The sequence below is a fragment of the Anthonomus grandis genome, chromosome 4, assembly GCF_022605725.1.
Source record: "Anthonomus grandis grandis chromosome 4, icAntGran1.3, whole genome shotgun sequence".
In the NCBI taxonomy this organism is placed as follows: domain Eukaryota; kingdom Metazoa; phylum Arthropoda; class Insecta; order Coleoptera; family Curculionidae; genus Anthonomus; species Anthonomus grandis.
The window spans coordinates 30860455-30875672 of NC_065549.1; the positions used below are offsets into that span (position 1 = coordinate 30860455).

At 32.5% G+C, this 15218-nt stretch overlaps 1 protein-coding gene across 1 annotated transcript in view; it reads right to left on the reverse strand.

Moving 5' to 3' along the window:
- Positions 1–15218, reverse strand: part of LOC126735307 (ATPase family AAA domain-containing protein 2-like) — a 48606-nt gene that overhangs the window by 16318 nt on the left and 17070 nt on the right. Inside the window, exons 4-8 of the mRNA XM_050439256.1 lie at positions 11573–11752; positions 7028–7203; positions 6823–6970; positions 6580–6762; positions 213–384 (exon numbers count right to left, since the gene is read on the reverse strand). Of these exons, the coding sequence (XP_050295213.1) occupies positions 213–384; positions 6580–6762; positions 6823–6970; positions 7028–7203; positions 11573–11752 (859 nt within the window). The remainder of the gene's footprint in view (positions 1–212; positions 385–6579; positions 6763–6822; positions 6971–7027; positions 7204–11572; positions 11753–15218) is intronic.

The window sequence follows — 15218 nt, forward strand, 5'->3', positions numbered from 1 at the left end:
AAAAGTAAAACTTTATAAACCCTGGAAGTGTGTAAAGTGACTACTTTATGTAATTTTTATGATGGCTGTAGTTCTCCCTACCCGTATAACATTTGTACCAAATTGTGCTTTCCTACTTTTTTAGTTTAAGGCATATTTGCATTGAAAGTTTTCAAACTGATATAGTGTATAATAATTAACTTAATTAGTCGGAAATTTATTTAATTTCTTACGTAAAATATCCTTTTTATCCACATCACCGCTGCGACAATTTTCTAAAACTCTAATCAAACTGACCAAATTTCTATCAAAGAAAAGGGGTTTTAAGAAAGATTTCTTTTCTTCATCGGTAGGATTTTGAACTCTAAGAAGTATACTACTGTTATTATAAAAAAAATTCTCCAGCTAAAAATAAGAATATAATTATTAAATTGCATGCATAAATAAACAAATCAATAACTATAAAACTATTAATCGCCATATGGCGGTTAGAACAAAAAAAATTATGTCAATAAGTTCAATCCTTTTACATATTTTATAACTTTTTGGTTTAAGACTTTTTGCTATAATATATCAAATTGGAACAAGAGGAGAGAAAGAAACTCTATAAATAAAAGAATTTCTTTATCTTTCTTCGTGCAGAAGATGGTGTAACATGCAGAAGATGGTGCCATCATCCCTGCACTCAGGCCTCATTGCGTGCCTCTGTTAATAGAAGAGAGGAGCCAACGTCAGCTCGTCATCTAGCACAGCAATCAAAGACAACATCGTCGTTGTCTCGTTTTCGTGGTTGCATGCCTGTATAGTGCGCTCATGCTTCGTTTAAATTTCAACAATTGGCCATTTAATTGACTACTAAGGATACCTATGGAACGAATTGCTTCCGATTTATATTGATAGCTGCCAAACTCTTTAGATAAATTGCAACTGTGTAAAGTCGAAATTATACCCATTTGTAGTTACGTCATCCAGGTGAGAAAAAACGTATGTCGTAGATATTTTTGCCAATCAATATTAGATTAGAAACTTTACCATCGCCTTCAGAAATTAATAGTCTGCTATGTATTTTTATACGTTCAGAAATTAACAAATGATTTATTTTAGCAGCATATTATTATATTTTTATATTCGTGTATATACTTGCATTCCCAAAAAATTTAAAAAAATCTTGTAGTATTTATTGTATTATTAACAAACTTAACAATTAACAAATATTATTATAATTAATCATAAATAATGGGACATAAACAACAAGTCCGAAACGGAATTGCACATCAAATTGAGAATCTGATAGAGCGAGCCGCAGATGCAACAAAATTGAGCACAACAACGATCGCAAATATAAAGAAGAATGGGATAAAATTAGATCAGGATTACGCTGCTCATATATTTTCCAAGCAAAAGACCGCAAAAACCAAATCTACAAGATATTTGAAAAGTAGAATTCGGCACTAGCAGTAGACGTAACAAATCCAAGCTTACAAAAATTGTGAATAATGGTATAAAATTATTTTAACTCACTGGGAAAAATTTAAATACTGACAATTTAATTTACTTGTTCATGAAAAAAAATGCTGCTTGAAGGAATATGTTAACACATTAAAATGAAAATACCATTCCAAAAAATAAAACATACAAACTCAAAAAAACACGCCATATTGTATTACCAAGTTAATGAAATTGCAACGATATGATTGAATACTTAAACGACGATCATAAAATAAAATTTCCTAGAACAAAAAAAGCTTAATCAATCTCGTCAGTATTGTCAGAGTCAGAACTGAAATCAGAGATATTTTTTTCGTCATCGTCGTCTTCGTCAGTCGTAATCACAAGTGGCAGAATGTCATAGGCATCACACACTTGTATTGCCTCCCAAGCCTTTTCAATTACCTTTTCTGTATGAAAAACATATTTTTGAGAATGATCTATAGAAATTTCGTTTATTACCCTTTCCCATGTAGTCAGAACTTCTGAAGGTGACCCCTTAAAATTGGAAATATATTGATCATATTTTCGTTTACATTCCGACCATACCATTTCAATTTCATTAAACTGGCAATGATATGGTGCCAGTCGCAAAATTTTGTGTCCTAAAGGTTTAATATATTCATCAAGGAAGTACTTTTTTTCACTAGGGCAGTTTCTGCGTGCAATACTTCATATTTTATCTTTCATGGCTTTTTCTGGAAAGCCAATATTCTTTTTCTTCAACCATTCGGTCAGTCTCTGCTTTGTCCAAGATTTTCTCGGGATTTCTTCTAATAAACCAGAATGGTAACTTGCATTGTCCGTGATTATAAATGACTTTGGGGGAAGATGAGTTTTAAACCAGTTTTCGAAGTTTTTCCTGTTCATATGGTCATGATAATCTCCTGTCTTTAATTCACTCTTGAATATTAAATTTGCACCCTTGATGAAGCCATCTTTGGTTCCGGCGTGGACCACGATATAACGATGACCTTAAAAATAAAAGATAATTCAATTCTCTTCTTTTAGAAATCATTCTTCCAGAACATAAATTTAATATAATTAATAAGTAATGTTCCATGCACATACGAGTAGTGTATGGAGTTAAATTCCCTCATATTGTCTTAGAGAGAAATTATATGAAACTATGAAACAGATGAAATTATGAAGTTAGAGGGCCCTTACAAGGGCAAGGGTTTTTATTCAAAAAAAAATCTAAAAAGATAAGCAGATAATTTTTACCTTCACTGTTTTTCCTTGAATCCGTGTGCTTGGTGTCATCTTATCAGCTACTACGAAATGATCACTTGCTAAAAATCCACGTCTCGTCAATGAAAACTGGAGTAAAACCTTCCGGACCTACATTTCTATTTTTGATATACTCCCTTAAAAAATTGATTCTTTTATGAACAATATTTGGCAAGTCCATCAAATATTTTCTGTTATTTGATTTTTTCCACTTGAAGCCTATACTATGATCCATCTTCTTAAGGAGTCAATGGAAAACTCAAAATATTCAATTTCTTCCCTGAACTTTTCTCTTATTGTTGCCAATATTACATATTCTTTTCTGGCGTACATAGAATAAATTGTGTCCCGAATTCTATATTTCAAATATGTTGTAATTTCGGTTTTTGCTGTCTTCTGCTTGGAAGATATACGGGCTGCGTAATCCTGATCTGATTTTATCTCATTCTTCTTTATATTTGCGAATCGTGCTCAATTTTGTTGCATCTGCGGCTCGCTGTGCAATTCCGTTTCGGACTTGTTCCTTTTCCAGTTGAAAAAAAGCCAATATATTTAAAATCATCAGCTGCGATTGTTCATTATACCTATTATATCTTTTTTTAGGCATTATCTATCAGTTTTCGAAATAACTTTCAAGAACAAGTTGACAAACCAATATTTTTGATTGACAGTGACGGATATTTCACATAACCTAGTATATAAAAGATGAATAATCATCAGACACCAATTTTTTTTAAAAGTTTGTTGTCGCCGCCTTTTGGAATATGCTAAACAAAGATAAACAAAAATGACGTCATTACAAATGGGTATAATTTCGACTTTAAAGCATTCAACCGCTTTTCAAAAAACGTATGACAATTTGTTTCGATTAGGTCTCCGATGTTCATCATACTTAGACGTACCAAAGAATTTTGGACGAAGCATTCACAACGATGCATTAGCATGCAATATATGTGAATATACACTATTTATCAGTAACGTTACTGCTGATAGTTTCTCTGCTACCAGAGTTATGCCATATATTTCTCTTTGATAAACCCTTGGTATAGTATAGAATGCTTGCATTAAATTTAATTGGTGATGTTTGGAGTTCTGGCCACAACCCAATTCTGTCTAAGTTTTGGAACTATCTAAGCAGCTGTTGGTAATACCTGTCATTTAGTATACCTACGTTGATTGTTAAGGGTTTGTTGGTAATTAAGCAATTTATATGGTAGTAATGTGTAGCCATTTGTGTGTTTTCTGCCAAAGGCGTGCACTTTGCAGCCAAGTCCCTGCATTCCTATTGATTCGAGAGTAGAGCGGAAGCAAGTTATTATAAGTAAGATAATCCTTGACACATTTTTACCTCCAAAACCCTACTTGGTGTAGTTCTGATTATTCCCGTTATGTTTAGACATACCATTCTTTGAACATGTCTCATTTTTGACAAATAGTATTATGATGTTCTTTGATACCTCCAACAATATCGCGATATGTTAGCATATGTCTTATGTTAGCTGCGAAGATCCACATAGATACCCTGGGAGAGGATCTCCAGGTCCTACTGCTTGTGCGCCTCCACTGGCCACATGAAATGCATGCTTTCTCTATTCTCTTAAATATCTGATATAAGAGTTTCATTTTTCTTATCGAGTGTCACGCCAAAGTACTTGACTTGACCGAAGCAAAATTTAGTGTAAAAATATTTAAAGGGTTGATAATGTAGGTGCCACTAAAGATGTTAGTTTTCTCTTTCTAGTACTATTACTAGATTGCCATGTGAATCTTTTTGAGGATAATGGATAAAGAGTATTATGCACACTATGCTGTAACTGTTCTTCTAAAAAGTTATCTGCTTAGGCTATTGTGTAGTTATGTATTATTATCTATCCAGAATCATGATGAAAGTCAAATTATGATAGGCTGGCTGAAACGCCAGAGACGCTTACCGAAATATAATAATATTTATCTATCTTCGTATATTTTGTGATTGGTGAGTAACCATCTGAGGGTATGTGAGATACCTGCATCGGTGCATCGGATCCTTCGTCTCTAGAGGTAGAATTAGGAAAGTATGTGGCAAATGACAGTTCTATGCTTTCTTGGAGGTTAGTAGAAAATGTTTCATCCTCCATGCATAGTTTTCGAATTTTGCCATAAAGGTAACTGAGAGGTTTCTAGAGTCTTGCAGCATCGCTATAGTTCTCTACTTCCTTACAGTACGTACTCCATGCTCTCTGTTTCTGACTTACATACAGCTGATGTAATGTTAGACGTACAGAGCTGGTAAAGCGATAAAGGTTAGGATGTATATAACCTCGATATGTATATGACCGTCCTAGGTTGGTTATTACTAAGAAAGCTAAAAAAAAAATTAAACTAGTTAGCGAAATTAACCCCAAGATTTTACTCTTGTCTTTCCCGTTGTTAATATATTTCATACAAACTTATATGCAAACGGGTCTTGTGGATCGGTTATATAATCGTGAAGTGGCCCTTACTTGTTATATTTTTCCTATTATTATTGTGTTGTAACTCTAACTGTCTTTTAAGTATAATTAAAAAAGTTTTGAATTTGAATCTGAATTAAATGTCACTAAATAAGATTTATCTGACACTTCCTCCATTATCAGTATTTTGATATTCGTCCTTTAGCAGCGGGGAGATATTGGGCGACCTTATTTTACTATAGGTAGATGCATTTGATGATGTATCAAGGAAAGCCTTCGAGAGTTCCTCTTCAGTTCCAGGTCTGTCCCGTTTCGGGACTCTTGCGAAGAAAAAACTGTAGTTTTATTGTGGCTCCCAACCACTCAGCAGGCTAATTAACTACTTGTATCCAGGTCAGCGTTTTTAGTCTAACTACTTTTTGAGTCAAAAATAGCTTCGTCTAACTGTCCTCTTAATAAAAGCATTTATAATGCTGTGTTAGCTCAACCGAATTTAATATAGTTGATCTCGTTTACGTGAAAAAGGTTAAGCGTAGTTAAAAACAAGTAATAATATGATTTCCACGGTCCTCGCTAGAGCGCAGAAAAACGTTTTAATTTTTTTGCTTTCTTAGTGCATTAGCGTTGGTTAAGATGTAAATCAAAGTTGTGAGGAAAAATTACTATTACTTGCCAGTAGAACAAAAAAAACAAGGACATTGGTAGCATACAATGACATTTGTCCTCTATATGAAAAACGTACTGTTGTCAAACTTTTGCTAGATTTAAAAACGCAGTATATAAGTAGTCCATACACAAATTTTAAAAACATATTTCTGTCCTTAATTTAAAACTCTTGGTGATCGCCCACTAACACATTTTTATGTGTTGGCGTGAATTAGTTTTTGTTAAAGGCACATAACGCGTTCGAGCATTAAAACTTAGGAACCGTCGATACTGCTATTGTAACATTCTTTGTGTTTATCAGAAAAGTCGATTTGGAGCGTTCTGAGCTGGTCGTGAACCATTGAAGGACTGTCTGGATGAATTGGACTGTGGTGCGGCCTAAGGCCTACACATTTTGAGCAAGATTTACTCAAATTTTGAAATCCAATTTTTATGCAAAATGCTATCCATTTATTATCCTATTATTTCCATGGCTAACGTCGTCTTCGTATTAAAAAACTGACGCAAACTTTATTAATTATGATGAATACTTCTAGTTAAAAAAACATGGCTGGTGCAAAGACCTGTAATTTTATGGTATGATTTTTTAAATTATTTTATAAAAACTAGTATAGTAGCAGCAAACTAGTATACCAGAGATCTTTGAAAAGTCAATATTACACTTTAAAAGTGAGTTGAAACAATACTAGTGTAAAGATTTCGCACGCAAAATGAGAGTTAATAGTTCGACGCGCAATGTACTTAGTGTAACATAATTGTATATTTAGAATACAAGAAATATTACCATATTAGGTATATCCCTTCTGCAAGTAGCTAAAACGAGAATTGGTAATCCTGCGTGAATTTCTTCTAATGCAGTGGCTATTCGTAGTTGTTCACATTCATCGATAATATTCCACCATTCATCTACTTTTGATAACAAAACTACACAGGGAAAATGAAGGCGAGCATTCAGCACGGCGTCTTTCTGTAATATTTGTTTCTTTTTAATATTTCATTCTAAAAACTAAAAATGGGATATTATTACCTTAAAGACATTGTTAACGTCATATACAAATGAAGGCAAATATTCGAGATTTTGTAGTAATGCAGGTATAATATGATTATCAACTCCTTGTCTTGCGCTTGCCATTAAAATTACCCTTCCGGCATATCGTTCTTCTCCAATAATATATCTGACATATAAAATTAATTTAGTCTTTTTACGTTTTTTTAACTTTACCTCCTACTACTTAAAATTCTCATCCATAAAATGCGGCCAAAACGATTGTATTGATTTAATAATCTTATTCAACTGTCCTTCCAATAAAGGCTTTATGATGGAGGTCAGTTTACGCATTTTCATTCCATTTTTTTGAGTCGAAGGGACTTGGCATAATCGGGCACCAAGAAAATCACATTCTTCTACCTGCAAACATAGTTATTAGCCAGTTTTTACATAGTGGGTTGATAAAAAAGTACATAGAATGTTTACTCTATATAAAAAAATAACTTAGAGTAACTATCTCTCCCATTATTTTAAAAACTGCTAAAAATATATGTAGATTTGTACAGGGTGGCCAACTTAGAATGCGAGATACTGTATTTCGAAACGTATTCATCGCAGGGGCTTGCGGTAAAAAATTTGATTATTAAAATTGCCAAGAGAAAAACCTGAAAAATATTTTTAAGTTTCTAAAATGACCGTTAGGAGGCGTAACTGCGATCTTAAATCTAAAAAAGTAAAGTTTTTGTATATTTCGACATATTAACCTAACAAAAAAATACGTGATCTTTAAAGTAGAGGACAATTTAAAACTTTTTTGTTCGATAGTTTTTGCTGTATCTCTGAAAAAATAAGGTAGTGGGGGGTATTCAAAGATTTCCGTAAAAAACACCCTGTAACTTCGAAATGGCTTAGTCGACTTTAATTCAATTATGTTCTTTAAAAAAAGCCATTCTTGGGCTTTAACTGCTTTAGTATTCGAAGTTTTGTTAGTTTCACATGTCGCCGCCAGAAGACTTTTCTGAACATTACGACAGAAGTGATAAATTTTCTCAAAAAAAGTAAATACATTGGTATGATTTTTTTTCATGAAAAAGTAGCTAAAAAATGATGTCTAAATAGGCTCGCAAAAACCACATCTCGATATCTTATTCCTAACCTAAAATTTAGGCCAATGAAAATTTAAAGCCAAAGAGAATCCGGTTTTTCATATCTTCTCTGATCGTAGGTTGACTCTGAGACACGATGTCCTTTATTCGACATCATAAATAAAAATCAAGACAAGTTAAATTTGGTGGTCGTGGAGACCATGGAATGGGACTTTCTCTTAAAAACTATATTAATATGCTTTCGCACAGTAATAGCCAAATATGCGGAGCAACCATTTAACTGCAAAAACATGTTTTGACGTAATTCCAATTGCACATCTTTCAGCAACAACGCCAATTAATTAGTTAAAAAGTTAAGACAGACGTTGCCGTTTAGGAATTGTTCGAAAAAGTAGGACCAGTTATGCATCTTGTGTAGATTGACTCAACCGTCGCTATTAAAGGTGGCTTCATCCGTCCAAAGAATGTTAAATAAAAATTCTCTATTTTCTCGAATCATACCCAACATCTAATGACAATAGTCCAACCTCCAATCGAAGTCTTCGTCATTTGCTGCAAACCTGATGCAAAACGACAGGATATGGGTGTATTCTAAAATTAATTAAAATTACTAGTAAAAATTTAAATAAATATTACATACATTCAAATAGGTCAGTATATTGTGACGGTCATTTAAACATACTTATGGTCTTTCAAAATATTTTGAACCATTGTTCGCGATATGCCAAACTCAAGGGATAATGCTCTTGTGCTAACTCGAGGATTTCGTTCAATGTATTCCAGTACGTAGTTAATATTTTCTTAGGTTCTTCCAATTCATTGCCATTGAAATGTAGGCCAAAAACTACCATTGGCTCGTAAGTTAGCCATTAATCGGAGAAAAACTCTCACATCGAGCCGCGTAAACTCTTTTTACTACTGCGGCATTTTGAATACATTCAAAATAAACCGCAAGCAAATCCAAGCTACATCATTCGTAAAACGCATTATTACAACAAAAATAATACAAAAGTAATCGAAACTATTGACACTTTGATGTATATTTATGTTTTGATGAAATATTTGTTTTTTTTTTGTTTCCATGGCTTCCTTCCACGGCCTGGTAATAATTCCCAAAAAAAATTAGGTATAGGATTTTCGTATAAAATTTTCTTTGACTTAAATTTTAGGCTAGGAATAAGATATCGAGATACGGTTTTCGCGAGCCTTTTTACTTTTTTATGAAAAAAAATTATACCAATGCATTTAATTGTTTCGAGAAAATTTACCACTTCGGTCGGAAATTTAAAACATGCCCTCTGGCGGAGGCATGTGAAACTTCGAATACTAAAACAGTTAAGCCCAAGAATGGCTTTGTTTAAAGAGCACAATTGTGTTAAAGTCGACAAAGCCATTTCGAAGATACAGGGTTTTTTTACGGAAACCTTTGAATACCCCGTACCACTTTATTTTCAGAGATACAGCAAAAACTGTCGAACAAAGTTTCAGATTGTCCTCTACTTTAAAGATCAATTTTTTTTTGTTAAGTTAACATATCGAAAATCACAAAAACTTTATTTTTTTAGATTTAGGGTCGCAGTTATGCCTCCTAGCGGTCATTTTAGAAACTTATAAATATTTTTCTCTTGGCCTTTTTAATCTTAATGTTTTTTACCGCAAACCTCTGCGATCAGTACGTTCCGAGGTACAGTACCTCGCATTCTTAGTTAGCCACCCTGTACATCCCAGTAAAAATCTTTTGAAGAAAAGTTGTAAGAAAATAAATAATCTTGTTTATGTTCACTTAAACCTTGCTAAGCGTGTTTATTCTTGTTAATGCTAAACAGACATGACCCTTGCCCAAACCGGAATCAAGGGGTACAAGGAATAGCTTTTCGGTTACGCCTTGACTCATATTACATAATACATATAAAAATCAACTATAGAAAGCGATAATAGAGAGATGCAGTAATGTCGACAACGTATAGGTCACACATGTATATAGCTCCGCACATAAATATTTACATCTGTGGTATAGGTAACGTGAAAAATGACTACTGCGCTATCTCCAATAGCGGCTGCATTGAGAATTTCGTCCATAATTAATTAGAACTTTGTCTTGTTTATCTAACACCGTTGTTTAACTAACACCGCAATAAAAATTAAATAATAAATGTTCTGTTTTATAAGTTAGAAATATAAAGCTAAACACCATAACTTACGTAGAATAAATTCCACGTTAACGTTAACGTAAAAAATGTACTTCAACCGTTTTTACACATACACACACACACACAAACGTCTACGTTTACGTGCTGGCGTCACTCCATCTGCCTAAAACATGGAATCTACGTTCACTATCTACTAGTAAGTCCAGGACGAAATGTCTGGTAATTTTGTATGCCTGAAATATACTGTTTTGATAACAGTATACGAGTACTATTATACACCTAAATAAATAAGTTATATAGAAGCTATTGGATACCAGAAATAACGACATAAGAGCTCGATTTAGCATCCTATCTTCCTATTTTTTTATTAAGATAAAAATCAAATGAAAAATATTATAAGTCTCATTAATGCAGAGTCTATTTGTTGAATTACGCGTTTCGCCTTATAGCATAATCAGTCATGAATTAAATATTAAAACTATGCAGTTATGGTTTAACATCAATTTACAGGAAAAACATACCTCATTTAAATACAATGACACACACTAAGAAACCACTTACGGTAATATAAAGGTAAAGATAAAAATCTGCAACATCGTGTATCGTTATTAACTAAGATATAAACCTTCAAATACTGAATATTACTAAAATCTTATATACTTTATACATATTTCTTTATACAAAATATATATATATATATTGTATATATATATATATATATACAAAAGATAAAAACAAATACACACATGAAAAGTAAAAAAAGCTCTTTTAAAATAAATATTAATTTTTTTGATTCAATTTAAAAAATGTGAAAATCAAATGTGCAATCAAAAAACATTAAGCATCCAAATAATATAGGCGATGAAAGTAACGTCCAGTGCAACGAAATATTAGAATGGTCACTCGTCAAAACACCAGCATTTTACTTCTTAAACAATGTAAATAGAAGGTGGATGACATTGTTTGGCAGGTGGAATGCTGGTGTTTTGACGGGTGACCATTCTAATATATCGTTGCACTGGACTTTACATGACAATTATTACTATAAAAGAATAACTTAAGAGGTTCAACTTAAGAGGCACAACATTAATTACTGGTTTAAGGTATAAGATTTACATTAAATTAATTTCCTTTAAAGTACCTACTTATCGGCAATTATTTCATTTTCATTGAATGTAAGTTAAATTTAAAACTGTAATGAATGACTGAAAACCAAATTAAAAAGGCGGAAAGATATTTTTAAGTAGAATGCATTTCATATTCGATCCTGTATCTCATTATCAATTCAGTGTCAGGCAATTCGAGGAAATTTAAGTTAGGCATGAACCCTTATTGGCCATTTAGAGATCATGATGGAGGCCTTATCTGATCTAGTTATTATTGAACATCATTGATAATTAAATAAGAATTAAACACAATTTAGAAAAAGTAGAGTTCAATATCTATTCGTAAAAACATTCTTTATATCTTTAAATTCAGAAAGTTGTAGTAATATATCTATTTCTCAATATTAAATAATTATTAAGTACTAACCTTTATTTTTTCAGGGTCAATTTTAATTCCTTTTAAACATGGATAAAGGCGTTTCATGCATCTCAAAATAGCCTCTGAGCATAAGTACTGTAAATCGGCTCCACTAAAACCTGATGTTGCTTCTGACAGAGCAGTAAGTAAGTGGTTATTAGGTTTATGTTTCCATGTGCATGTGTGAACCTAAAAAATCATTGTGATTAGGATCTTTGTGCGAATGAAATCTAAAAAAAAACATTAGACTGAAAACAGCAAAACGTTGTGACAGATGAAAAAGCGGGACGAAAGGCGCATATGCTTTCACAAGAATTCTTATATGATTAATGAAAATTATTAATATAAAGAAACTTTAATGATAGCTCGATGATATTTCCTCATTTTATTGCAATAGAGACCAGTCTTTCATCGATCTGACGATCGGTTCACAAAACACTAAACAACCTGTTCGGTTCATGGTCCGGACCTATCCTCGTGAGCTGTAAAAAAATGCTGGGAGTAGTTCTGCGACAATGTTTAATATTGAGAATAGCCTTTCAAAGGCATGCATTTTGCAAAGTACTGTCTAAAAAGCCTGGGGATAAGATCAATTCTACAAGGTTACACTCGCTTTTCTTCCCTCCGGGCATGGATGCAATATATCCATGTCTAATAGTAGAATACATTTTCAATAAGAAATGTGAAAGAATAAACTAAATAGCAGGTGAGACAGGAAAAAGGGAACACTTAATAACTATTTAACTGTTCAAGATAAACAAATAAAATTTGGTATAATTGCTATAAAAGCATCTTTTGACATATCCCGTTATTTTCCGTCATTTCCTGTTTAACCGGAAGTGACACTAACTTTCTTATTTTAAATGAGACACTTGGTATATTATTATGTATTTTGATGGAAAATAATATTCTGAGAACAATGATACCGCATTTGCTATTTTTTTGTTTTATACTTATAGAAAAAAAAAATTTAATTTTAAAATAGGGTGCCATGAATGCCTTGAAATATTTAATTTTCAATCAAGTAATCACGGAAAAATAGTTTTCATTGCATTTTAAACCATTGTACCATTTCTATTCAAATAAATGATAGACAAATTCCAATAGTATCAGAAGCAACAAAACTTATAATGTAAACATATAAAAAACTAATAAAAGGGTATAATTTTCGACTAATCCATGGCATTTAACATTTCGAATCTCATGTTAAAAACAAAATTAAAGCTGCATATCTAAGATTAAGGCAGCTTTACAAAATAAAAACATTTCTCACCCCAAAACAGAAATATTTACTTGCTTTACTTTAAAGTCTGGTTTTGTCTTTGTTCGATTATGGGGACGTAATTTATGGAGATTCCTTATCTGTAAGTACCAAAAAGGCTATAGAAAAAGTTCAAAATTCCTGCATGAGATTGGCATATAGGTAACATTCCATACAGACATCACATAACACGGTATCTTAACGCTAATCAAATTCTTAATATGAATAATAGAAGACTACTGCACATGCACGTGTTTGTATACGTGAGTCATAAAAAGAGGACAACCGGCATATTTAAGACACTAGTTTTAAGAATTTGTCCATTCTCATGTAACTCGAAATAACGATTTTATTGTACCTATCCACAGATCAGCAGCTTTTAGGCGTTCTTTTAAATTTATTGCTGTTCAGATATGGAACAGTCTCTCCCAAGAACTAAAGAAATTACCTCTCCAAAGCTTTTTTAAGCAAGTCAAATTAAAAATACTTTTGGGTCAAAATAATAATTGATTTTGCTTTTTCTTATATGTATTTGAAAAAAACAGTATTACAGTATTATTAAGACACAAATAAATCGAGAATATTATGAATACAAAAAAACTCTAGAAAATAACATAAATATCGATCCTAGTTCTTTTTAGCAATTTTTGCGCACCAAAACAAGACAGGGAGGTCTGCCGGGAAGGCTGAGTCTGGATGGCCAAATATGTAATAGTCCTGGTGACATCGCGAATGCCTTTGCACAATATTTTAAATCAGTCTTTGAATCACGAGGGAATGACAGTAAAAGGGTTTCGAGATAATAAGTCGTACTAAATAGTTTTAAAAAACTAAAGCCAAAAAAGTCTACAGGGGTTGATAATATCCCCGCATATATTCATAAAGGGTTGGCAGAGTTCTTGGTAAAATCTCTGGCATATATTTTTTATTTATCTATAAAAATCAGCGAGTTTCCTAATGCTTTGAAGTATTCTGTAATAACCCCTATATACAAGAGTGGTGACAGAGGAGATATCAGGAACTATCGGCCTATTAGCTTAATTAATGTCATTGCAAAAGTCTTTGAGATAATATTGTTCAATCAAATGTCTTAATTTCTAAAACATACAATCTCCAAATTTCAACATGGTTTTATAATAGATAAGTCCACAGTACCAAATCTTACAATACTTTCAGAACATATAGCTGAAGCCATATTAAATAAGAACCAATTAGATGTTATTTATACAGACTGTGAGAAGGCATTCGATAAGGTTAAACATGAACTGCTGCTGAATGAATTGGTTAAATTAGGCATATCTGAGGATGCCTATTGTTTTTTGCGATCTTATCTGTCGGACAGGGTACAGCTGGTGAGAGTGGGAGGATGTGTGTCTAAGAGATTTGTCCCCACCTCGGGAGTGCCCCAGGGTAGCAATCTAGGGCCTTTATTTTTTATAAGCTTTATTAACTCATTACCCGACTGCCTCTCCTGCTCGGCTGGCTTATTGTTCGCGTATGATTTCAAATTCTTTAAGACTGTTACATCACGTGAAGACTGCGACAGCCTCCAGTTGGATATTGAGAGTATTAGTAACTGGTTCAAAACCTATGGAATGTCATTGAATGTTAATAAATGTTCTGTAGTATCATATACAAGAAAAATCAATCCAGTAGAGTATAACTACCATATTAGCGGCATTAAATTAAACTGTTCCATTGAAACCAGAGACTTGGGTGTTATTTTTAATTCGAATTTCAAGTTTAATAATCATTTCATGTACATTATACAAAAGGCTCTTAAATCTTTGGGTTTTATAATTAGAAACAGCAAGAATTTTGAAATACCAACTATAATAAGATTATATAATGCCTTGGTGAGACCGCACCTGGAATATGCGTCACATGTTTGGATGCCTATGACAATAACACATATTGATCAAATTGAAAAAGTACAAAAAAGATTTGCCAGGTATCTCTATGTTAGAAAGCACAATGAATATCCTTATATGATCTCATATACGAGTATGCTTAAGACTTTTATGATGGAATCTCTTGTGGATAGGAGAAAACAACAAGCAGTGATATATTTGTTCTTTATTATAAATAACATTAAATATTGTAACCGTGATCTTATAAACTTCATCAAAATAAATGTACCAAAAGTCAATTTAAGGATTTGGAATCCACACAATTTATTTTTTGTTATTTCTGATAGTGTGTCTCCAATGAATAATGTGATGGCCATTACGAACCAGTTCCTTAATCAAGTTCATGTGGATTTATTTAATATGTCTTCTGCAGATCTAAGGTTGACCCTTAAAAATAGATATAGGTATAATATAGATTTATAGATACAATGGTATCCTATATATTTTTTTATTACAAACCATGTTATATTTTTATTTATTTTAA